Below are 22,979 nucleotides of genomic sequence, written 5' to 3'. Positions count from 1 at the left end.
GAAACTGAGGAGGGTGAGAGAGGTTAAGAAACTCACCTGAGGTCCCCCAGAATGAGGGGGAGCTAGGATTCAAGTCTGTTGTGATTTAACCAAAGGCTAAAGGCCCATCACTACTGAAGCCTTTTTCCTCCTGCCTCAATCATAGGCAGTGGCCCAGCGGCCTAACTAGAAATCCCAGCCTCTGGGGTTGGTGGGTGTGGACTCTGGTAGCGACCTGGCATGGCTGCCATGGCTGGACCGAGGGGCCCACCAGGCAGACTGGGAGAACACCTGCAAAGGGCCCAACATTGGAGTCACCCTTACCATGGACATCAGGCTTTCCTAGAAGACCCAAGCCTCTCATCCTCTCTGAGGTAGGAAGGCAGGGAAGGTAGGAGTCAAAGACCACCACGGACACCCCTTCTGGAAAAGCTCTTAGAGCTGGCTGAGTCGTGGGGAAAGGGAGCAAAGTAACATCTCAATTTAGAAACTTGGCAGCAGTAGCAGCTTCAGAAGACAGCTGTGGTGAGAGGAAAGAGCCTGAGAGGGGCTGGGGGGCGGGGGTCCAAGTGTCTAATAGACCTGCATGTAGCTCCCAGCTCTGTTACTCACAAGCCACTCACTGCACCTGTTTAATCAGTATGAGGGGGACACTAGTGCTCCCAGAGCTGTCATAATCACTAAATGAAGGCCCACAGTGAAAGTTTAGAACACAGTGTGATGCCCAAGTAGATCATAACTGGGTTTCCCCAAGCCGTCCCTTCGCCCTGGCTAATGTCTCCTGCCACCCACAGCGTCCCTAGTTCTTTTCTGGGATCCAATCCAGAGTTCACTAAGCTCAACATCTAGTTACAACCTTCTGGGGCATCCACCAAATGCAGTGCCTGCATAACCCAGGTGGCATGGATTGGGCTTTGGTGTCCTTCCCCCAACCCCTTAATCACCTCGTGCTGTTGGGAAAGAGGGACCCAGGCCATTACCTTCTTTATGGGTGAGCTTCTCTCCCAGTTTCATGAGTTTTGACCGCAGTTCAGACGCCATGATGTAGCCTTTCTTCTCCTTGTCCGCCATCAACATGGCCAAAAGAATTTCCTTCTCTGGGTCCTCTTGTTTTATTTGCATGTGCATAATGGTCAGGAAAGTAGAGAAATCCAGCTCTCCATTTCTGTCTAGGAAACCCCCAAACACAGCAGAGTGAGCAAGGAGGAAAAGGCTTCTCTTGAGGAAGGCAGCTGGGTTCCTGCCTTCACGGCCAGCTCAAGGGCCACCTAACTCAGGAAGCACCATGATGGAGGCAGTGGTCATGGGGAAGAGGATGCAGCCTGTCCTGCTGAGTTCCCACCATGGATATGCCTCATTTAATCCTCCCAACAACCCCTTAGTGACTGGTTATCGCATTTTGCCCACTAAGGAGACAGAAGCTCAGAGCGAAGAGTCACCTCAGAGCAGCGGCAGGACTAGGATGAAGCACTGCCTCCTCTATCCCCTTCTGGATGCTTCTCTCCTGCCCTGAACTGGAGGGAAGTGCAGCAACATGTCTATCCCCCCTTTTGGCAGCCACTGTAACACATTTACAAAGATAGACAGATGACCCCCACCTGGGGCCTCAAGCCTCTGTCCCACCAGGCTGTTCACCTCACTGCAGCCTCACTACTTCCCTCACTGCAGCTTCCACCCCAGTCCCTCCAGCCCACACCCTTCCTCCAGGTATGCCTGGGGACCTCAGCCCAGGCCCTGGCTGGGCTACAACTGCAGGAAGTCAGAACTGCCTCTGACCACAGCTTCCTGTTTGCAGGAGACAGAAACCAGAGGAAACCACCACCCGTTCGGAGATGGAAGCAGCAGATCTCAGTTGCTAAGCGCCCCATCACTGGGCTTGAGGCCTTCAGAGGCCCACCCCCCGGCCCAGGCTGGCCTCAGGACGGGCTCCCAGTGCTACTTCAGGCACCCTCGGATGGGACCCCAGGTTAACGCTAGCAGATGGTGGGAATCCATCTGAGAGATGAAGAAACTGAGGTCCAGGTGGGCTCTTGATCAAGTGTCCTTTCCAGGCCACCCTTCTCTTTCCTTCCTGAGTGTTCAGCCACCAATGCAAACAGCCATCCTGGCCTCTGACATCCCTCCCTCTTTTTCTTTAAAAAATAAAAACCCAGCAACAACAAAAAAGAACTTGTTTTTGGTTATGAAAAGTCCCATATGTTTCCATTGTCAAAAACAGAGGAAACAAGGAGAATGAAAATCCCATAATCGCATCACCAGAGAACCATTTGGAGATCAGAATTGGGTTCCAAGCCTGATTCCACCATTGGCGTAAGCACTTGGGGAAGTTACCTAATGGGCTCTGAATCTTGATCTTTGTCTGTAAAACCCGGATTAGGATAGTGCCCTCCTTCATTGGGTTGTTGAGCTAAGCACATGACAAATAGTTAAGGGACATTGTTCTATCAAAACAACTTTGGGATCACTTAGCACTGTCTGGGCTGCAGGTGTGTGATAACCTTGTGGGAATGCCTAGATCCCTTGGTCCTCTGGGATGGGGGTGTCACCGGTTGCTGTGAGGATACAAGGAAGCCCGAGTGATACACAGCACCCAGCCAGTAGCTCCAGCTGCAACCTACCCCTCAAACTTCTGAGCTGTTTACACCCCATCATCTGCACCTGCTTGCCGGGCCCTCCCCAGGACCACAGCTGTGGGGCTCAGGGCCCACCCTCAGCCCAGACTCCTCCTTCCCTGGCAACTGACCCGGCCCAGCCAACTCACCTATCCCGTGAGTCTGCAGGTGCCGCTGCACCTCCCCCGGCGTCGGGCTGGCCCCCAGGCACCTCATCACCATCAGGAGGTCAGTGGCTTTCATCTTCCCCCGCTGCTGCTTGTCGTACAGGGAGAAGCATTCCTTGTACTCTGCCAAAGCCCAGAAAGGAGAATCAGGAGCTGCCTTTCACCCTCCACCCCGCCTCTCTGTCCTCTCCCCCCTCTTTCTGCCCCTCCCCTCCCTTTTGCCTGCTCCCCTCTCCTCTTTCCCTCCTAGAGTGGCCAGACAGCAAAGAAAAAGACAGGGCTGCCAGGGTAAACCGAACTTCCGATATTCTAAAAAATGTATTCATTGTTTAAGTCGATCCCAAGTTTTGCATGGGACATACTTATAAAGATATTTGTTGTTTATCTGAAATTTACATTTAACTAGGTGTCCTGTTTCATCTGCCAACCCTCTCCCCTCCCTCTCCTGACTTCCCTTTTGCCTCCTCCCTCTCACCCTCCCTGCTCCCTTCCTCAGTCGACTAAAACCAGAGGAAAGCTCTCTCACCCTCCAGGGCCAGCCCAGGGAGACCAGGAGCTCACAGCAGGGCACCAGACTCCCAGGGGACCTTGGCAAAGACAGCTTATGTGGGAAACAGGGCCAATAATGCCTCGGGGCTACGGGTCCTCCTTTCTGGGAAGGACCAGAAATCCCCTCTGGGCAGGCCTGGCAGAGAGGCTTTCATATGTGATGACAATAATCACAACTGTGGGCACTTCTGAGCCTACTGCTCCAGCCGCTGGCCTCCAGGCTGCTGAACTCTCAAGCTGCTCTCTGACACAGGCCTTGGCCCCCTTCAAGACTTAAAGAGGCGCTGCCAGGAAGTCGTCCCAGGCTCTGCTGCTGCTCTCCCGAAACCCTCTCTACCCTGCTGGGGGCCAAGTAGCCTCCAGATCCACAGCCCCCCCAGGTCCAGCAGAACCGACCCCCACCTGCATCTCCCCCGACCCCCAAGCCCTGGAGGCACAGTGAGGCCAGCCGTGAGCTTGGGAAGATCAGGGGCCCCTCACAGAGGTTCTGACCACGGGCTGTAGGGCTCTCATCAGAATTGGTCAACACTCCCCTCTCGTCCAGTCCCTGGGGCCCACAGGGTAGAGCTCCTGGCTTGAGCCCCGCTTGGGAACGTGCAGGGCCCTGTGCTGTCCTCAGCACCCTGCTCTCTCCTGCTTCCCACACCCAGCTGGTTCCTCAGAGGCCTAGACCAGTGGCTCCTGAGCTGATAACAAAACCAGCAACCGCAGCTCCCGCTACTAGCACTTGCCCCCCAGGCCCTTGTGTAATCCTCACTGTGACCCTGTGGGGGTGGTACCTTCGTTGTTCCCATGGTGCAGATGGGGCGGAAGGCTGGAGCAGCAGAAGACTCACAGTGGGCAGCCTGCTCTGCCCCGGAGACCACACTGGATCTCCACTCCCGGGCAGAAGCCACCAGAGGGCAGCAGAGCAGGAGAGACAGCAAAAGGAAGCTCAGGCCTAGGGCCCTTTCATGGTCCCTCCTTAAGGCCTCTCCTGGCAGGAGGATTTCAGGGAGGTTGCTAACCAAAGGCAGGCCAGGCAGTGGGGTTTAGAGACAATTAGCTGCTTTTGTGCCTGTGGAGAGGTTGAATGGGAACTTTCCACCCTTTCAGAACTTTGCAGAGCCTGAGCTTCGGAGGGGCAGACCATCAACAGGACCTGGTGGCAGGGGCTGGAGTGGCCCAGGGGAAGCAGGGCCAGAGCCTGGCCTAACCCCACCTTTGGTTCCTGCAAAACCTAATTTCCTCCAAGAAGGCCCAGTGCCAGTGGGGATGGGGGAAGAGAGAGGGCCACCATGTGTGCAGGGCTTAAACTCAGCTCTCCCCTTCCCCCTCCTGGGGACCGCTCTTGGCCACCCACCTTGTCTTCTGTCTGGTTTGTCTTCTGTCTCTCTGCACGAGGGGTGGGCCCGCTGCCTTCCTGAGACCTCATCCTATGACAGTTGACCATCTTCCGACAGTGGCCAGGTGGGGACATCACATTCTTGGGGCCTGGAATCCACCAGGCTCTACAGGGGGGAACATTGCCCCCTGCCCCCATGCCCTCCACCACGGGGGCCCGTGGTCCCTGATATCAGCAGGGCTAGGGTCAAATGGGGGCCCACCTCCTCAGTTACATATGTGTTCTGTCTTCCTACCTTTAGATACCTGGGAGTCTGGCTCTGAACTTGGAGTTCTGCGCTGGAACAACAGGGCTCTTCTCCTCCCCCCCCAGACCCGCCCCCACCCCACCCCCCCCCCAGACCTCCATACCTCCTTCCTCTCCCTGCCTGGCTCTCCTTCTGATAGGCCAGCCGGCCATCCAACATCCTGTTTATGTTACTACTTTCCTGTTGTCGTCCCCCACCCCCCACCCCCCACCCCCGCCCGTCCGCCCGCCATCCCTGCAAGGTGAACCCTGTGAGCACAGGAATTTGGGGCTATTATGTGCACTGCTATATTTTTAATGCCTAGATTTGGGCTGGCACAAAGAAAGGACTCATACTGTTGAATGAAAGAACAAATTGGGTTAAATAAATTGAATTAAAAATCCCCTTTAGGTTTTCCCTTTGAAAATACAAATACCCCAAGGCAAAAAATAATCCTCCCCAGGGCCTAGGATAACACCAGTTGTATGCTCGGAATGTAACAACCGGCTCTGATGATATATGTACATAGTTTAAGTTTTATAGACTTGAGGATGTGCAGCACACAATTTACAAATCATAAAATATACTCGATTATAAATTCCATCTAGCCAATTGACTATCACGGTGAGTTTTGACAGCTCTTGTAGCCATTGCCAACCTACAGTTTTCATTTAACCATTAAGTGAGGTAGGCTGCATGCCAATGAATGCTACTCTTTTCCCAATGACTATACTATCATTACATCTGATAAGTGATCTATTAAACTACTTCTCGGCCTTTGTGCAAATTATATTCATTAAACTGAAATCTTTGAAATCTTCAGCACTATTGACTGCAAGAGATTTTTTTTATATATATATAAATTTATTTTAGGCTGCATTGGGTCTTTGTTGCTGCGCGCGGGCTTTCTCTAGTTGCAGCGAGTGGGGGCTACTGTTTGTTGTGGTGCACAAGCCTCTCATTAAGGTGGCTTCTCCAGTGGAGCAAGGGCTCTAGGTACGCGGGCTTCAGTAGTTGTGGCTCACAGGCTCTAGAGCACAGGCTCAGTAGTTGTGGTGCATGGGCTTAGTTGCTCTGCGGCATGTGGGATCTTCCCGCACCAGGGTCCGAACTCATGTCCCCTGCATTGGCAGGCAGATTCTTAACCACTGCGCCACCAGGGAAGCCCCAAGAGATATCTTTTTAAAATGTTTATACAGATGGAGGGATTGGAGCATTCTTTCATCTTCCATTATTTAATAATGGCTGATTTTAACAACCAGCTCACAAATTTCTTAAAACTGTACCATCTGGCTCATGCTAGCAAGAGCAAGCTGGCCCCAGCGTACGTCTGGGTGACACCCAGGCCCAGTGTCAGGCACATGGCTGACATATGCTGTGTCTCTCACAGCAGCCTAGTGAGGCAGCGTCATTAGCCCCACTTCACAGATGAGACAACTGAGGCTCAGAGGTGACTGGACCCCAGGTCCACTGCCTCCAAGGTCCCTGGTCTTCCCACTCCAGTCTTTCATTCATTAACGTTTGTGGTCACTTTCTTTGTGTCAGACATTAACATACGAAGGGGAACTTACCTTATTCCCTTCTGCAAGGTTCAGAGGCCCCAGAGGGAGGGTGACCCTCAGAGCCAGGTGTTGGTTGGGGGAGGCTGAGGCTGACAGCTGCACTCCAGCCCTGAGACTCCTCAAGTCTTGCCTCAAGACCTGGGCAAGAGGGGCCCCTGCCCTGGGCCTTGTGTTTTAAGAGTCCCTGCTCTGTTCCCCCTCGTGGGGTAAGGATATCAAGGGGTCTGTAGGGAGGTGCCTACAACCCACCCACCCACTCTCCCTTATAGACCAAGCTCCTGGTACACAGAACTCTGGAATCCCTGCCTAGGTAACTCTCAGTTCATCTCCCTACTTGAGCTCGGATGGGCCTCCCCAGCCAGGTCTGGGCCCCTGAGTTCTGTGTAACCCAACCCTGTTGGCTTGGCCTTGTGGAAACAGAACCATGCACTGCGGGAAACTGAAGCCTGTTTAGAGACCAGCAGGTCAGGGGACTCCAGGAACAAAGTGCTCCAAACACCAAAACTAGGCTTGCTGTCAGGACAGAAGGGACCTCAGAGACCACCTAAGCTGACCTTCCCCCCCTTTACAGATGGGGAGACTGAGGCCCAGAGCGTAGAAGCATCCTGCCTGAGTGTGCAAACCTGGGCTCTTTTCTCTTTCTCAGCCAGTTACAAAGCCCCCTCCTTTGGTTGGGTCCTCAGCCACAGCGGTGTCTCTCCGTCCATTCCCTTTCCCTCTCCTTTCCCAAATCCAGCTATCAAGTTCTGGGGGAAAACCCAGTGAGCTCCCTCTTGTAAATCACACCGACAGGTGTGACACCAATATCTCTTACCTCCGAGCTTTGCCCCCCACCTGCACCTCCAACCCAGCCCTTCCCTGCAGTGGCCGGCCCCTTGCCTGTGGGTGGGCCCAGCTCTCCCACCAACCTCCTTCCCTCCCACTAACAAAAAATGAGCAGAGCAAATTGCCTAACAAGACCCACATTTTGCTGTGAGTTCCTAATGAAAGAACAAACCAAACCTACCATTAATTTGGTCCTGGGAAAGAAACTTGGCCTGCAGCAGAGAGAGGAAAACAGTCAGGGAGAGACTCCACAAAAGCCCCCCGGCCACCCCAGCCCAGGACAGCGCGACAGGGCCACACAGACCCTCACTCACCATCGCGGGGCCTCCGGTTGCCACCCGTGCGCTCGCTGCTCCCAGAACCGCCTTCCTGTTCCCCTTCCTCCCGGCTTCAAGTCGAAAGTCCGCCAAGCTGGGTGGAGGCCCGGGTTATAAATCCACGGCTGCCATGGAGACCAGGCCCAACGCCAGGGGTCAGATTCCAGCTTCCCGTGCACTGCTGATGCCCGGCCTGCCTGGGCTAGTGGCAGGTTGGATTCTGAGAGACCGGGGCTGCACGAGGGCTTCCCCAGCCCTCAGTCTTGCATCAGGAGGCTGAAGCTCTGTAGCCAGAGGACAAATGCTGTTTCTCCCTGGGAGCCCTCTGTGGACACTAAGAAGGGGTGACACACAGAAAGGGGGTCCCTGGCCCTGCCTCCGGGGGTCTTTCCTCTCTCTCTCTCCGGGGACTAAGCTGGGGGCTGACAGGCTCCTCCTAGGTGTCGGGCACTTTGCACACCGCCTTACTTAAGGCTCATCACACACCACCTTGTAGGTGGAAGGAAACCCCACTGTGACAGCACAGCCGCCTCCACTGCCAGAGCCTTGGGATGCCTTATGCAGAAGGGACACAGCCACTGTTGCTCTAAGGCCCCTCTGCTGAGTGACTGGCGTGTCACTTCACTGCTCTGTGCCTCAGTGTCCTGGCCGGGCCTCGTCACAGGGCTCTCGATGGTCAAATGGCTGGCGCACCATCAGTTCTCAGCATGTGTGTCAGTTCTCTCCCCTCCTTCTGGTGTGGCGGGGTGTGGATGCAGTAGATGCCTGCGTTGCGGTCTCCGGCCCCACCACAGGCTGCCCAGGGGACTCAGAGGGAGGCCTCTTAAGGGACTTTCCCGGCCGGGAAGTCTCCCCCCTTTTCTTCCTTTCCCTCCTCTCCCCACCGCAGCCCCCACCCCTTCCGGCAGAAGCTGCTGACTCTCCCCACTTCTCAGTGGTTTGTGCTGCCCCCCACCCCTCCCCACACCCACCGAGAAAGTGAGGGGGCTGGTTCCCTGGAGATACAGTGCTGGGCACAGCTGGGTTCTCCCCGTTCTTCTCCCAGACACCTGTTATATCCCTTGTCCACGGCTGACGGCTGTCCTGCCTGTGGGCTCTGACTCCAAGGTCAAGCCACTTTGTCAGGACCGACACGTACGGTTGCACATGTTGTGCACTGCACCAGAGCTCCCGGACCAGGGACAAGTGGGTCCTAGAAAGGGGCTGCACGTGCGCAGAGGGATGCGTTGGTAATTGGCACATGGACAGCTGGGGCCCTCCTTTGTCCCTTGACCACCTCCATGTGGAAGGTTCTCTTTTCCTCCACTTCGTGTCTCCCGAGTCATCTATTCACACCCGTTTCTAGACCCAGAGAATTTCAGCTGGAGGATTCACACTCTTCCCGGTTGGGCTGAGGAGAGGAGACACTGGAGGGAGGCGGGAGAGGAGGGGAACTTCTCACTGACAGCCTCACGGGAGAAGAGGAGACGGGACGTCAGGTGGGGGCTTGGAAGGGTGGGGAGCACAGAGCAGAGGCCTGTGGGGAAGGCCGGCAGGGCCTGGCCAAGTGCTTACTCGGAATCACCCTGTGTCTGGAAAGGGTCCCTTGGAGGAGACATGACTGTTGGGCCTTGTAGTAGCCCAGCCTCGAGACCGAAAAGCCCAGAAGCAGCGAAAGAGATGACAATTTGTTGGACAGGGGATCTTACATGTCCAAAACAACATCCTGCAGCGACTCCCCACTGTGGATGGAAGGTGGCAGGCAGGACACGGCAGCAGTTTTCACTACTCCAGGGGAGGAGGAGGCTACCAGTTACAGGGGGAATTGGCTTCAGCTGGGCTCCTCAGTTACCAGGCAAACCAGCAGCTGCGGCAGGGGCAAGCACATAGGTAGTTAGTGGTTACTGATTAAGGCCTATGATTAAGAGGATTGGATAGTCATGGGAGCGAAGCAGGGCCTGGTGGAGCTGGGGATGTACGGAGAGCAAGAGAACAGCCATCTTGAACGGCCTGACCATACGCTCCACCCCTACACACCCTATATGACCCTTACAATCTTGGTCTGACCCTCTTCCGCCATATCCCTGGGGTCAGGTATGCAGAGGGCACTGCAACAAAACACCACAAATGCAATAGAGCCAACAGCTGCTAAGGAGTATCAAGAGTCCAAGAGGTGGGCAGACTTTGCAGCCAGGCACTTATTGGGTCAACTTTTCATGGAAGTCCAGAGGAGGATGACGATAGCATCTCGCTGTAGACCCAGCGGTCAGACTTACCAATGGCGAGGCCACCACTGCTGTCCAGTTCCCAAACACATTCCCTCTGCTCAGGCTAGGCACGAAATATAGAGATGCTTTACAGGCACAAGACGGGGGAAGATCATGACCCTGAAGCCAAATACAAGCAGCAACAGCATTCTGAGATCACACCACCCCTACCTGTGGTCTGCATCGCAGCCTGCAGTCCCACGCCGTCTGTCCACCCTCAGTCCCCACAGCCAGTGCCAAATACTGGAGAGGGCGCATAACAGACCATAGCGTTCATATAATGGTGCTTTCTCCAACAGGGGTCTGGATTAATCACCTTAGTAGCCTTAGGCAGGGCCAAGTGGAGGACAGGTGAAGCCTGTAAGTCCCTTTCTAATCCTATTCCCCATGAAGCAGCAAACCCAGAACGCCGGGGACCTACCTGCCAGTCCCAGGCCATTGTGTACCGGGTTCCCCTAGGAATAGGTCCGGTGGCCAGGGTGAAAACAAGTTATTGTCCTGATCAGTCCTGGTCCTTCGGTGGTCAACAGCTGAACTTGGATGGTGTTGCCTAGTTGCTTCTGGGTTAACGTGCTGCAGGCACTGGGTCGACTGCTCCTGGGATGTTCCGTTATAGCTCAGAGGGGCTGAGTTAGCGTCCTGGGCCACGTGTCAAGAGAGCGGGTTTCCAGTTTCACCAGCTGGTTAAGTGGTCCATTCATCCCTCAGCTTAGCCTGGCAGCAGGGGCGTCGTAGCGCAGGGGGAGATGCCAGTGTCTGTCATTTTTATCAGCCCATGCCTGAATTGCGTGGCCCATAAAGTGGGTTCCTTGGTCACTATCGGGGTCCTTTCCCCATAGGGTCGCCCCGCCACCATCCACTCCCGGGCTCTCCACTGCATCCATCCAGATGCTGTCCCTTGCAGGCCGGCTGGCCACTGCTGCCCACCTGCACTGATTACCCCGGGCCAACCCATCGGTGTACGAAACCTCCCAAGGGATGGAGCCTGTGCCTTCTTCCACTAAAGGTGGCATCTCAGGAGGATCAGCTGTCTCCGTCAGGCCGGTGGGGTCCTCCGTGGTGTAGGTAACCAGGCCTCAGCGTGTAACTCTGCACTCGGTGGGCCAGTAGGTCAAGGGCTACGTTGCCTTCAACAGACACGCCACTTAGTTATGGTTCGGACTTGTGCGTGCCCGGACTTGGGCTTCTGGAAGGTATCCTTTAGCCACTCAGCTGTGGGATCCTGAGTACGTACAGTCACTGGGGCGCCTCCTGGGATGTCTTTCGCCTGTTGTGAAGCATTGTCGATTGCCCAGAGCTGTTGTTCCAGCCCACGGCATCGTTATTCCGCCCCCTTCCACGGGTGGGACCAGAAGCCCAAGGGCACTCTTGTGATTACCTGTTACCACAGGCCCCAACCAAACCGTTTCAGGTAACTGGCCACGTCCACCTCACAAGCCTGTCCCTGAGTTCATATCCCTAAAGCCCTGGATCTGTTTAACAGCCACCTTGGCTTGGGTGAAGGCATCTTCCTCCCCCGGGGTCCTCTCCCACTGAGCTCCCTTCTTTACAGGCTTGAGCAAGGGTCAAAAAGCTTGGGCCAGATGCGGGATGAGAGGCCTCCAACAGCCCAACAGCCCTAGCCAGGTCTGTAATTGTTTCGGGGTGATGGGCCACAGGTGTGCTTGCATTTTGCCAGTAACTGCTGACAGTACCACTTTGGGCTTACCTGACCAGATAACACCCAAGTATTTGACAGGTCATCCAGGTCTTTGCCTTCTGTCTGCATTCTCCAGCCAGCCCTCTGCTGTCAAATGAGCTCCAAGCGTGGGGGCTGCTACTTTGAAACGGGAAACAGACCCTGAGGTTAACAGAATATCACCATTATGATGGGAGAGAGAGGCATCCCTCCTGACGGTCTGCTGCCTCCGCTCTGGGGGAGAAAAGAGCTCTTCATCTGCGCCTGGGGGACAGGGAGCTCGATGACCTCGTCCCAATCTTCTTCCCCTTCATCACCTCTCTCTGTAGGGTCCCACGCCTTGGGGTTCCCATCTGGACGGGCCCCAACCATCTGGACCCCCTGTCGGGGAAGCTACCTTCCCTTCAGCCACGCGGCGTGGTGGGCTAAGTGTCTGCTTCCCGTCTTGTTCCCTCAATCTGGCCATTAACGTTCCGGCAGTTTTGGTTTGGGCCAGCCTGGCACCCCACCTGTAGGCCCCTAACCTGAGCCTTGGGCACTTGCTCAGTGTCTGTGGCCTTTCTCAGCCTCCAAAGCAGCAGCCAGCCCACAGCCATGGCCACCCCTTCCACCGTCTGGCTTCTCTCTCCCCACAGTAACGGCAGCGACATCTCTGCAACACCCTCAGGAGGGGGTCTGTGGATTCGCCAGTCTCTTGGCGGCCCTCATTCATCAAGGACAGACGCCACAGGGCCCCGCACACGAGTGGATGGCCACCCCCCGGATTCCTCACAACGTTCCATTCCCCGTCCTTCTTCCCCAACATCTCGGTGCGCCCGGGAGTTTTCCCGGCTTCTCGGCTGGCTCGCCAATTGTTGGGCTGCACTCCCGCAGGCCTGCAAGCCTTGGAGTGGCCCAGCCTTGAGACCAAAGGAACAGCCCAGAGACAGTGACAGAGACATCAGTGATTTGTCGGATAGGGGATCTTACACGTTTGAAGCAACATCCTGGAGCAATACCCCACCGTGTGCGGCAGACGGGACTCGGCAGCCATCTTTGCTGCTCTGCGGGGGAAGGAGGTTACCAGTTATAGGGGGAATTGACTTCAGCTAGGCTCATCAGTTACCAGGGCCTAATGAAGCCCTACAATTAAGAGGATTGGATAGTCATGGGAGCCAAGCAGGGCCTGGTGGAGCTGGGGATGTACGGAGAGCAAGAGAACAGCCATCTTGAACGGCCTGACCATACGCTCCACCCCTACACACCCTATATGACCCTTACAATCTTGGTCTGACCCTCTTCCGCCATATCCCTGGGGTCAGGTATGCAGAGGGCACTGCAACCAAATACCACAAAGGCAACAGAGCCAACAGCTGCTAAGGAGTATCAAGAGTCCAAGAGGTGGGCAGACTTTGCAGCCAGGCGCTTGTCGGGTCAACTTTTCATGGAAGTCCAGAGGAGGATGACGATAGCATCTCGCTGTAGCCCCAGCGGTCAGACTTACCAATGGCGAGGCCACCACTGCTGTCCAGTTCCCAAACACATTCCCTCTGCTCAGGCTAGGCACGAAATATAGAGATGCTTTACAGGCACAAGACGGGGGAAGATCATGACCCTGAAGCCAAATACAAGCAGTAACAGCATTCTGAGATCACACCACCCCTACCTGTGGTCTGCATCGCAGCCTGCAGTCCCACGCCGTCTGTCCACCCTCAGTCCCCACAGCCAGTGCCAAATACTGGAGAGGGCGCATAACAGACCATAGCGTTCATATAATGGTGCTTTCTCCAACAGGGGTCTGGATTAATCACCTTAGTAGCCTTAGGCAGGGCCAAGTGGAGGACAGGTGAAGCCTGTAAGTCCCTTTCTAATCCTATTCCCCATGAAGCAGCAAACCCAGAACGCCGGGGACATACCTGCCAGTCCCAGGCCATTGTGTACCGGGTTCCCCTAGGAATAGGTCCGGTGGCCAGGGTGAAAACAAGTTATTGTCCTGATCAGTCCTGGTCCTTCGGTGGTCAACAGCTGAACTTGGATGGTGTTGCCTAGTTGCTTCTGGGTTAACGTGCTGCAGGCACTGGGTCGACTGCTCCTGGGATGTTCCGTTATTGCTCAGAGGGGCTGAGTTAGCGTCCTGGGCCACGTGTCAAGAGAGCGGGTTTCCAGTTTCACCAGCTGGTTAAGTGGTCCATTCATCCCTCAGCTTAGCCTGGCAGCAGGGGCGTCGTAGCGCAGGGGGAGATGCCAGTGTCTGTCATTTTTATCAGCCCATGCCTGAATTGCGTGGCCCATAAAGTGGGTTCCTTGGTCACTATCGGGGTCCTTTCCCCATAGGGTCGCCCCGCCACCATCCACTCCTGGGCTATCCACTGCATCCATCCAGATGCTGTCCCTTGCAGGCCGGCTGGCCACTGCTGCCCACCTGCACTGATTACCCCGGGCCAACCCATCGGTGTACGAAACCTCCCAAGGGATGGAGCCTGTGCCTTCTTCCACTAAAGGTGGCATCTCAGGAGGATCAGCTGTCTCCGTCAGGCCGGTGGGGTCCTCCGTGGTGTAGGTAACCAGGCCTCAGCGTGTAACTCTGCACTCGGTGGGCCAGTAGGTCAAGGGCTACGTTGCCTTCAACAGACACGCCACTTAGTTATGGTTCGGACTTGTGCGTGCCCGGACTTGGGCTTCTGGAAGGTATCCTTTAGCCACTCAGCTGTGGGATCCTGAGTACGTACAGTCACTGGGGCGCCTCCTGGGATGTCTTTCGCCTGTTGTGAAGCATTGTCGATTGCCCAGAGCTGTTGTTCCAGCCCACGGCATCGTTATTCCGCCCCCTTCCACGGGTGGGACCAGAAGCCCAAGGGCACTCTTGTGATTACCTGTTACCACAGGCCCCAACCAAACCGTTTCAGGTAACTGGCCACGTCCACCTCACAAGCCTGTCCCTGAGTTCATATCCCTAAAGCCCTGGATCTGTTTAACAGCCACCTTGGCTTGGGTGAAGGCATCTTCCTCCCCCGGGGTCCTCTCCCACTGAGCTCCCTTCTTTACAGGCTTGAGCAAGGGTCAAAAAGCTTGGGCCAGATGCGGGATGAGAGGCCTCCAACAGCCCAACAGCCCTAGCCAGGTCTGTAATTGTTTCGGGGTGATGGGCCACAGGTGTGCTTGCATTTTGCCAGTAACTGCTGACAGTACCACTTTGGGCTTACCTGACCAGAGAACACCCAAGTATTTGACAGGTCATCCAGGTCTTTGCCTTCTGTCTGCATTCTCCAGCCAGCCCTCTGCTGTCAAATGAGCTCCAAGCGTGGGGGCTGCTACTTTGAAACGGGAAACAGACCCTGAGGTTAACAGAATATCACCATTATGATGGGAGAGAGAGGCATCCCTCCTGATGGTCTGCTGCCTCCGCTCTGGGGGAGAAAAGAGCTCTTCATCTGCGCCTGGGGGACAGGGAGCTCGATGACCTCGTCCCAATCTTCTTCCTCTTCATCACCTCTCTCTGTAGGGTCCCACGCCTTGGGGTTCCCATCTGGACGGGCCCCAACCATCTGGACCCCCTGTCGGGGAAGCTACCTTCCCTTCAGCCACGTGGCGTGGTGGGCTAAGCGTCTGCTTCCCGTCTTGTTCCCTCAATCTGGCCATTAACGTTCCGGCAGTTTTGGTTTGGGCCAGCCTGGCACCCCACCTGTAGGCCCCTAACCTGAGCCTTGGGCACTTGCTCAGTGTCTGTGGCCTTTCTCAGCCTCCAAAGCAGCAGCCAGCCCACAGCCATGGCCACCCCTTCCACCGTCTGGCTTCTCTCCCCCCACAGTAACGGCAGCGACATCTCTGCAACACCCTCGGGGGGGGGTCTGTGGATTCGCCAGTCTCTTGGCGGCCCTCATTCATCAAGGACAGACGCCACAGGGCCCCGCACATGAGTGGATGGCCACCCCCCGGATTCCTCACAACGTTCCATGCCCCGTCCTTCTTCCCCGACATCTCGGTGCGCCCGGGAGTTTTCCCGGCTTCTCGGCTGGCTCGCCAATTGTTGGGCTGCACTCCCGCAGGCCTGCAAGGCTTGGAGTGGCCCAGCCTTGAGACCAAAGGAACAGCCCAGAGACAGTGACAGAGACATCAGTGATTTGTCGGGTAGGGGATCTTACACGTTTGAAGCAACATCCTGGAGCAATACCCCACCGTGTGCGGCAGACGGGACTCGGCAGCCATCTTTGCTGCTCTGCGGGGGAAGGAGGTTACCAGTTATAGGGGGCATTGACTTCAGCTGGGCTCATCAGTTACCAGGGCCTAATGAAGCCCTACAATTAAGAGGATTGGATAGTCATGGGAGCCAAGCAGGGCCTGGTGGAGCTGGGGATGTACGGAGAGCAGGAGAACAGCCATCTTGAACGGCCTGACCATACGCTCCACCCCTACACACCCTATATGACCCTTACAATCTTGGTCTGACCCTCTTCCGCCATATCCCTGGGGTCAGGTATGCAGAGGGCACTGCAACCAAACACCACAAATGCAATAGAGCCAACAGCTGCTAAGGAGTATCAAGAGTCCAAGAGGTGGGCAGACTTTGCAGCCAGGCGCTTATTGGGTCAACTTTTCATGGAAGTCCAGAGGAGGATGACGATAGCATCTCGCTGTAGCCCCAGCGGTCAGACTTACCAATGGCGAGGCCACCACTGCTGTCCAGTTCCCAAACACATTCCCTCTGCTCAGGCTAGGCACGAAATATAGAGATGCTTTACAGGCACAAGACGGGGGAAGATCATGACCCTGAAGCCAAATACAAGCAGTAACAGCATTCTGAGATCACACCACCCCTACCTGTGGTCTGCATCGCAGCCTGCAGTCCCACGCCGTCTGTCCACCCTCAGTCCCCACAGCCAGTGCCAAATACTGGAGAGGGCGCATAACAGACCATAGCGTTCATATAATGGTGCTTTCTCCAACAGGGGTCTGGATTAATCACCTTAGTAGCCTTAGGCAGGGCCAAGTGGAGGACAGGTGAAGCCTGTAAGTCCCTTTCTAATCCTATTCCCCATGAAGCAGCAAACCCAGAACGCCGGGGACCTACCTGCCAGTCCCAGGCCATTGTGTACCGGGTTCCCCTAGGAATAGGTCCGGTGGCCAGGGTGAAAACAAGTTATTGTCCTGATCAGTCCTGGTCCTTCGGTGGTCAACAGCTGAACTTGGATGGTGTTGCCTAGTTGCTTCTGGGTTAACGTGCTGCAGGCACTGGGTCGACTGCTCCTGGGATGTTCCGTTATAGCTCAGAGGGGCTGAGTTAGCGTCCTGGGCCACGTGTCAAGAGAGCGGGTTTCCAGTTTCACCAGCTGGTTAAGTGGTCCATTCATCCCTCAGCTTAGCCTGGCAGCAGGGGCGTCGTAGCGCAGGGGGAGATGCCAGTGTCTGTCATTTTTATCAGCCCATGCCTGAATTGCGTGGCCCATAAAGTGGGTTCCTTGGTCACTATCGGGGTCCTTTCCCCATAGGGTCGCCCCGCCACCATCCACTCCCGGGCTATCCACTGCATCCATCCAGATGCTGTCCCTTGCAGGCCGGCTGGCCACTGCTGCCCACCTGCACTGATTACCCCGGGCCAACCCATCGGTGTACGAAACCTCCCAAGGGATGGAGCCTGTGCCTTCTTCCACTAAAGGTGGCATCTCAGGAGGATCAGCTGTCTCCGTCAGGCCGGTGGGGTCCTCCGTGGTGTAGGTAACCAGGCCTCAGCGTGTAACTCTGCACTCGGTGGGCCAGTAGGTCAAGGGCTACGTTGCCTTCAACAGACACGCCACTTAGTTATGGTTCGGACTTGTGCGTGCCCGGACCTGGGCTTCTGGAAGGTATCCTTTAGCCACTCAGCTGTGGGATCCTGAGTAAGTACAGTCACTGGGGCGCCTCCTGGGATGGCTTTCGCCTGTTGTGAAGCATTGTCGATTGCCCAGAGCTGTTGTTCCAGCCCACGGCATCGTTATTCCGCCCCCTTCCACGGGTGGGACCAGAAGCCCAAGGGCACTCTTGTGATTACGCTGTTACCACAGGCCCCAACCAAACCGTTTCAGGTAACTGGCCACGTCCACCTCACAAGCCTGTCCCTGAGTTCATATCCCTAAAGCCCTGGATCTGTTTAACAGCCACCTTGGCTTGGGTGAAGGCATCTTCCTCCCCCGGGGTCCTCTCCCACTGAGCTCCCTTCTTTACAGGCTTGAACAAGGGTCAAAAAGCTTGGGCCAGATGCGGGATGAGAGGCCTCCAACAGCCCAACAGCCCTAGCCAGGTCTGTAATTGTTTCGGGGTGATGGGCCACAGGTGTGCTTGCATTTTGCCAGTAACTGCTGACAGTACCACTTTGGGCTGACCTGACCAGAGAACACCCAAGTATTTGACAGGTCATCCAGGTCTTTGCCTTCTGTCTGCATTCTCCAGCCAGCCCTCTGCTGTCAAATGAGCTCCAAGCGTGGGGGCTGCTACTTTGAAACGGGAAACAGACCCTGAGGTTAACAGAATATCACCATTATGATGGGAGAGAGAGGATCCCTCCTGATGGTCTGCTGCCTCCGCGCTGGGGGAGAAAAGAGCTCTTCATCTGCGCCTGGGGGACAGGGAGCTCGATGACCTCGTCCCAATCTTCTTCCTCTTCATCAGTGTGCTCTGTAGGGTCCCACGCCTTGGGGTTCCCATCTGGACGGGCCCCAACCATCTGGACTCCCAGTCGGGGAAGCTACCTTCCCTTCAGCCACGCGGCGTGGTGGGCTAAGTGTCTGCTTCCCATCTTGTTCCCTCAATCTGGCCATTAACGTTCCGGCAGTTTTGGTTTGGGCCAGCCTGGCACCCCACCTGTAGGCCCCTAACCTGAGCCTTGGGCACTTGCTCAGCGTCTGTGGCCTTTCTCAGCCTCCAAAGCAGCAGCCAGCGCACAGCCACGGCCACCCCTTCCACCGTCTGGCTTCTTTCTCCCCACAGTAACGGCAGCGACATCTCTGCAACACCCTCAGGGGGGGTCTGTGGATTCGCCAGTCTCTCGGCGGCCCTCATTCATCAAGGACAGACGCCACAGGGCCCCGCACACGAGTGGATGGCCACCCCCCGGATTCCTCACAACGTTCCATTCCCCGTCCTTCTTCCCCGACATCTCGGTGCGCCCGGGAGTCTCCCCGGCTTCTCGGCTGGCTCGCCAGTTGTTGGGCTGCACTCCCGCAGGCCTGCAAGGCTTGGAGTGGCCCAGCCTTGAGACCAAAGGAACAGCCCAGAGACAGTGACAGAGACATCAGTGATTTGTTGGACAGGGGATCTTACTCGTTTGAAGCAACATCCTGGAGCAACACCCCACCGTGTGCGGCAGACGGGACTCGGCAGCCATCTTTGCTGCTCTGCGGGGGAAGGAGGTTACCAGTTATAGGGGGAGTTGACTTCAGGTGGGCTCAGTTACCAGGGACTAATAAAGCCCTACAATTAAGAGGATTAGATAGTCATGGGAGCCAAGCAGGGCCTGGTCGAGCTGGGGATGTACAGAGAGCAAGAGAACAGCCATCTTGAACGGCCTGACCATACACGTGACATTTCCTTGAGTTTAGGTCAGTGTGCGCTAGAGTTTGGGGCTGTGTCCCCGAAGGCACACCAACTGCGACACCCTGGCCAACTCCTTTTTTAGGTGTTTCTAGGTGTCTCTAAGGGGTGTTTCTCATGACTGAAAACACCTGCACGGGGTGGTGGCTACCTGAGTTCACTATACAAAAATTCTCAAGGTGTCTGCTTTACCTTGTCATGTGTAGTCTACACTTCAACTCGGGCCGCAAAACAGAAACCCCCTCCAATGCCACTTGGGGGCTGAGATTTTGTTCACCTGAAGGGCCCTATCACCAGAATTTCTGATTCAGCAGGTGAAAGGGGGGAAGAATCTGCATTTTCTCCTGCCATCTAGATGCTGCCAGCCAGGACCATACTTTGAAAACCACTGGCCTAGAGTTTTCTAGGTGGAGGGAAGCCAGGGTGCAATTAAGAAGTATTTCTAGGGCACATTTTCAGTAAATTGCCCAAAGAGATCTTGGTCAAGAGGGACATGACTCTCCAAGGCTCCAATAACTTGCTGTGATTTCTTTTCCATTCTAAACACTCGTTTTCATACCTAATTTCTTATTCACTTTTTTTAAAAACTGTTTTCTTATCAAGCACCCCCAAAATTGTATAAGCTTCAGACCCCACATAACCAGGCCTATGCCTGCTCAGACGATATCCATTAAGTCCTTCTATGGAGAACAGGCCTGGAGCAGGCTTTGCAGTTAACAGTGGCCTTGAGGTAGGGAAGGGGTCAAACGAGGTTGCTGGGCAGGTGGGGGCCCTTGTGTCCTGAAAGGCCGCAGCTGGCTTATGGATTAAGAATGTACAGACTTGTGACCTGCTGAGTCAGGGGGCACAAGCCACCCACGCAGGGGCAGCAGGCAGCTCCCTCGGCATCCAGCTCCCACTCTGGGGAAATGAAACCCATGGGGTCCTTTTGACTGAAGGCAGTTTCAATAGATCCACACGAAGGAAGTAGAGCCACAAGATTTATTGTTTCAGATCCCAGACGCCAGGGGGCGCAATGAGCCAGGGGAAGGACCATCCTCCGTCCCAGATCCTGAGGGAGAAGAGAGCAGGGTACCAAGTACCTATCTAAAGCGGGAGGGGTCGAGGTCACCAGCTTTTTATGGGTTTAAACGCTGAGTGGTTATTTTAAAAGGTGCCTGGGAAAGGCAAAGTGGGAATCCTAAACTCCAGTCTTTATGTCCACACTCTGGGCGTGAGGAGGGTTACCGTGCTGTAACATGCCTCAGCAGCAAGCCTGAGAAACAAAGCCGCTTTCCTCAAAGGCGTTTCTCTCATCACAACATGGCCGACAATGAGGCGTCTCCTGTTCAGCGTGGCCCTCCCCTGTGTTTTCTAGTAACAGTAGCCCAAAGCCCCCGGTGGCTGTGTGGTGAGGCTGAGACCCTCAGAGATCAAGAGCTGAGGCCCCAAGGGATTAAACAACTTGCCCAAGGCTAAGTGCCAACCTCCCACAAACCAGGCCCGCCACCTTCCCCCAAAGGGCACCCTCTCTGCTTCAGCCCCTGGAACGGGCTGGTAGCACAGCTGGGAGGCTCAGTGGGACATCTCTGAGGGGCAGGTCTGGAGATGCCCTATGCTGGTCCCCACCCCTGTGAACGCCCCCCAGACTCCTCTGAAGAGAGCTGGGACCTAGAGGAGGCCCTTCTTGCTCCTGAGGTGACCCCCTACCGCAGGATCCTACTAAGTGGCACGGAGGGCCAGCGGATAGTGGCAACACCTGCTCTCAGCCACACGGGGCTGAGTGGGCCCTTGGGGTCAGCCCAGGGCTCCTGCCTGGGCCCCAGACCAGCCACTCCCTCCCCTGCTCCAGGAACCGCCCTCCTCCTGCCTCCCAAATTCACTCCCAAAGTAAGAAGCAGCAGCAGCCAGCCAGGCTGGGCTCCACACCGCCTTTAGTCACACTTCTCACCCCTGATGCTGCCAGCAGACGGGGACTGACGGGGGCTGGGGGACCACTGCATGCAGGGTGAAAGGAGGCTCTGAGGCACAGGGCTCCCTGAGAGCACAGCAGAGGAGGCGGGGCCGGGGGAGGCGAGGCAGGCCCCCAAGACCCCTGCGCACACGCAGGCCGGCACTGCTGGGAAATGAGGCCGAGGGCCCGCAGCCGAGGGAGGAGACCGGGCCCCAGTGCCTCAGGGGAGGCGGGGGGGGGGGGGCGTCCCATGGGGAACGAGGGCCCCTTTCCTGGGAACAGGCCTGCTGGTGGCAGGCAGAGACTGAGGCTGAGACAAGGCTGACTGAAGAGCCTCACGACGTCCCCACCCCTAGTGAGCGGCTCAGGGAACAGTACAAGTGCGTGAGAACTCTGCCTTCAGCGGCCACTCAGAAACCTGCAGTCAGCCTCACACGAAGGGGTGCCACGATCCTGGAGTGGGGGGGGAGAGAGAGCTTCTGGCAGAGGGAGACCAGAGACCAGGCCGGTGGATGGCGGGGAGGGCTGGCCTCTGGCTGCCCACGGTCAGGTGGCTCGACACCCCGTGCAGCCTGAGGTTGGGCGAGGATCTGGGGTGCACATACCCCTCCGGACTCAGTGTCGGCTGCTGACGTGGAGGGTGTAGAAGGCCCAGGGCTCAGGGACGTAGATGACGCCCGGGTACTTCTTCCTGAGTACTGGGTCATTCCATAGCCAGGCGACCCAGAGCGCCACGAGCAGGAGGGTGAGGGCAAAGGAGGAGAAGAGGAAGAGGCCGTTGCTGTCCAGGAAGAGGCGCTTGCGCTTCTGGTGCAGGACAAGGGCCAGCATGGCGAAGAAGGTGAAGATGAAGAGGATGAAGATCTGGCCCTCGGTGACCAGGTACCTAAGGAGGCCCGTGCGTGAGCAGAGGTGGGTGCTGTGACAGCCCATCCTGCCCGGCGTCCCTCCCTCTACCCAAGTACCAGGCTGCCCACCCAGTGGGTCAGATTAGCACGTCAAGTGAGGGGCTGAGGCAACCACTTCACTCTGAGCCGTGGCCCATACGCAGCATATTGACTTGGCTTGTAGAGTTACTGTTTTTTAAAACATAGAGTTTGTTGCCAGTATGTAAATAGCAGATTACCTGCCAATGTGGAGTTCTGGTTTCCCTGCTCACCTTAGGCTTGTATTCCCACGTAACAATAACGGATGAGGAGAAAGCAGCTGCTGCCTTTAGACAGAGCATTGTTCTGCAGCTTTGCCACAGTCCCCACCACTCCCTACTGCCTCACTTGATGCCTGCTTCATGCATTTCTGTTACCAGCTTGGTTCCTAAAGGCATCTGAGTTTGGGAATGCAGTTTCAGCTGACGGGAGTTGTCATTACTGTCTCGTTGAAGGCTGGGACAGTCTCATCTCCCAGGGTTCTCTCCATCTCTTAAGGCAGTACCTAGCATGTGGCCAGGAACTCAGTAACACTGGCTAGAGGGCTTCTGAGAGGTTATCTCGTCCACTCCCCTGCCTATAGATGTTGACCCATCCCACTCAAGGAACTACATAGCTCTGCAACTTGGTGGCTGTGTCACCTTGGGGACTTTCCATGACATCTTGGAGCCTCTGTTTTCTTGCTAATAAAGGGGGCATAAATGGCCCTATCTCTCAAGAACTACATACTTGGAAAAGCATATTGTTCAATAAATGGCCTCCTATTAGTGCTATGGGTAAGAACGGGCCGAAGCTCCTTCCCACGTCTCACCTCTTTCCCTCCACCCATTCCTGTTAATCCTGCCCTCAGCGGGCATGCGGATTTGCCCTGGTGGACCCCCACTGCTGGCCACGGGCAGCCCCTGGAGGTGGGCCGGAGCTGGCCCCAGGAGCGGAGGCCCTTTTCATTTGGCTGGAGGCTTCCCACCAGAGAAGGGCTAGTTGTTTCCAGGACACCCACAATCCCCAGGGGAGCCTTTCTCCAGAGCGGAAG

General features: G+C 56.0%; 1 protein-coding gene across 7 annotated transcripts in view; it reads right to left on the bottom strand.

The window, feature by feature from the left end:
- Nucleotides 1-22,979, bottom strand: part of LOC132420876 (ceroid-lipofuscinosis neuronal protein 6 homolog) — a 41,718-nt gene that overhangs the window by 4,284 nt on the left and 14,455 nt on the right. For 4 of the 7 annotated variants that reach the window (XM_060005708.1, XM_060005711.1, XM_060005709.1 and 1 more), the window contains 4 exons: nt 7,619-7,715; nt 7,486-7,516; nt 2,741-2,881; nt 960-1,148 (listed from right to left, as the gene is read on the bottom strand). In XM_060005708.1, the coding sequence (XP_059861691.1) occupies nt 960-1,148; nt 2,741-2,881; nt 7,486-7,516; nt 7,619-7,715 (458 nt within the window). Of the gene's footprint in view, nt 1-959; nt 1,149-2,740; nt 2,882-4,649; nt 4,846-7,485; nt 7,517-7,618; nt 7,716-20,054; nt 21,907-22,979 lie in introns of those variants that run through there. The other 3 variants (XM_060005715.1, XM_060005714.1, XM_060005713.1) reach the window with 3 other exon arrangements.

The sequence above is a fragment of the Delphinus delphis genome, chromosome 2 (assembly GCF_949987515.2).
Source record: "Delphinus delphis chromosome 2, mDelDel1.2, whole genome shotgun sequence".
NCBI lineage: Eukaryota > Metazoa > Chordata > Mammalia > Artiodactyla > Delphinidae > Delphinus > Delphinus delphis.
The sequence above is the reverse complement of the archived record's forward strand: the minus strand, read 5'-3'. Positions and strand labels throughout refer to the sequence as shown.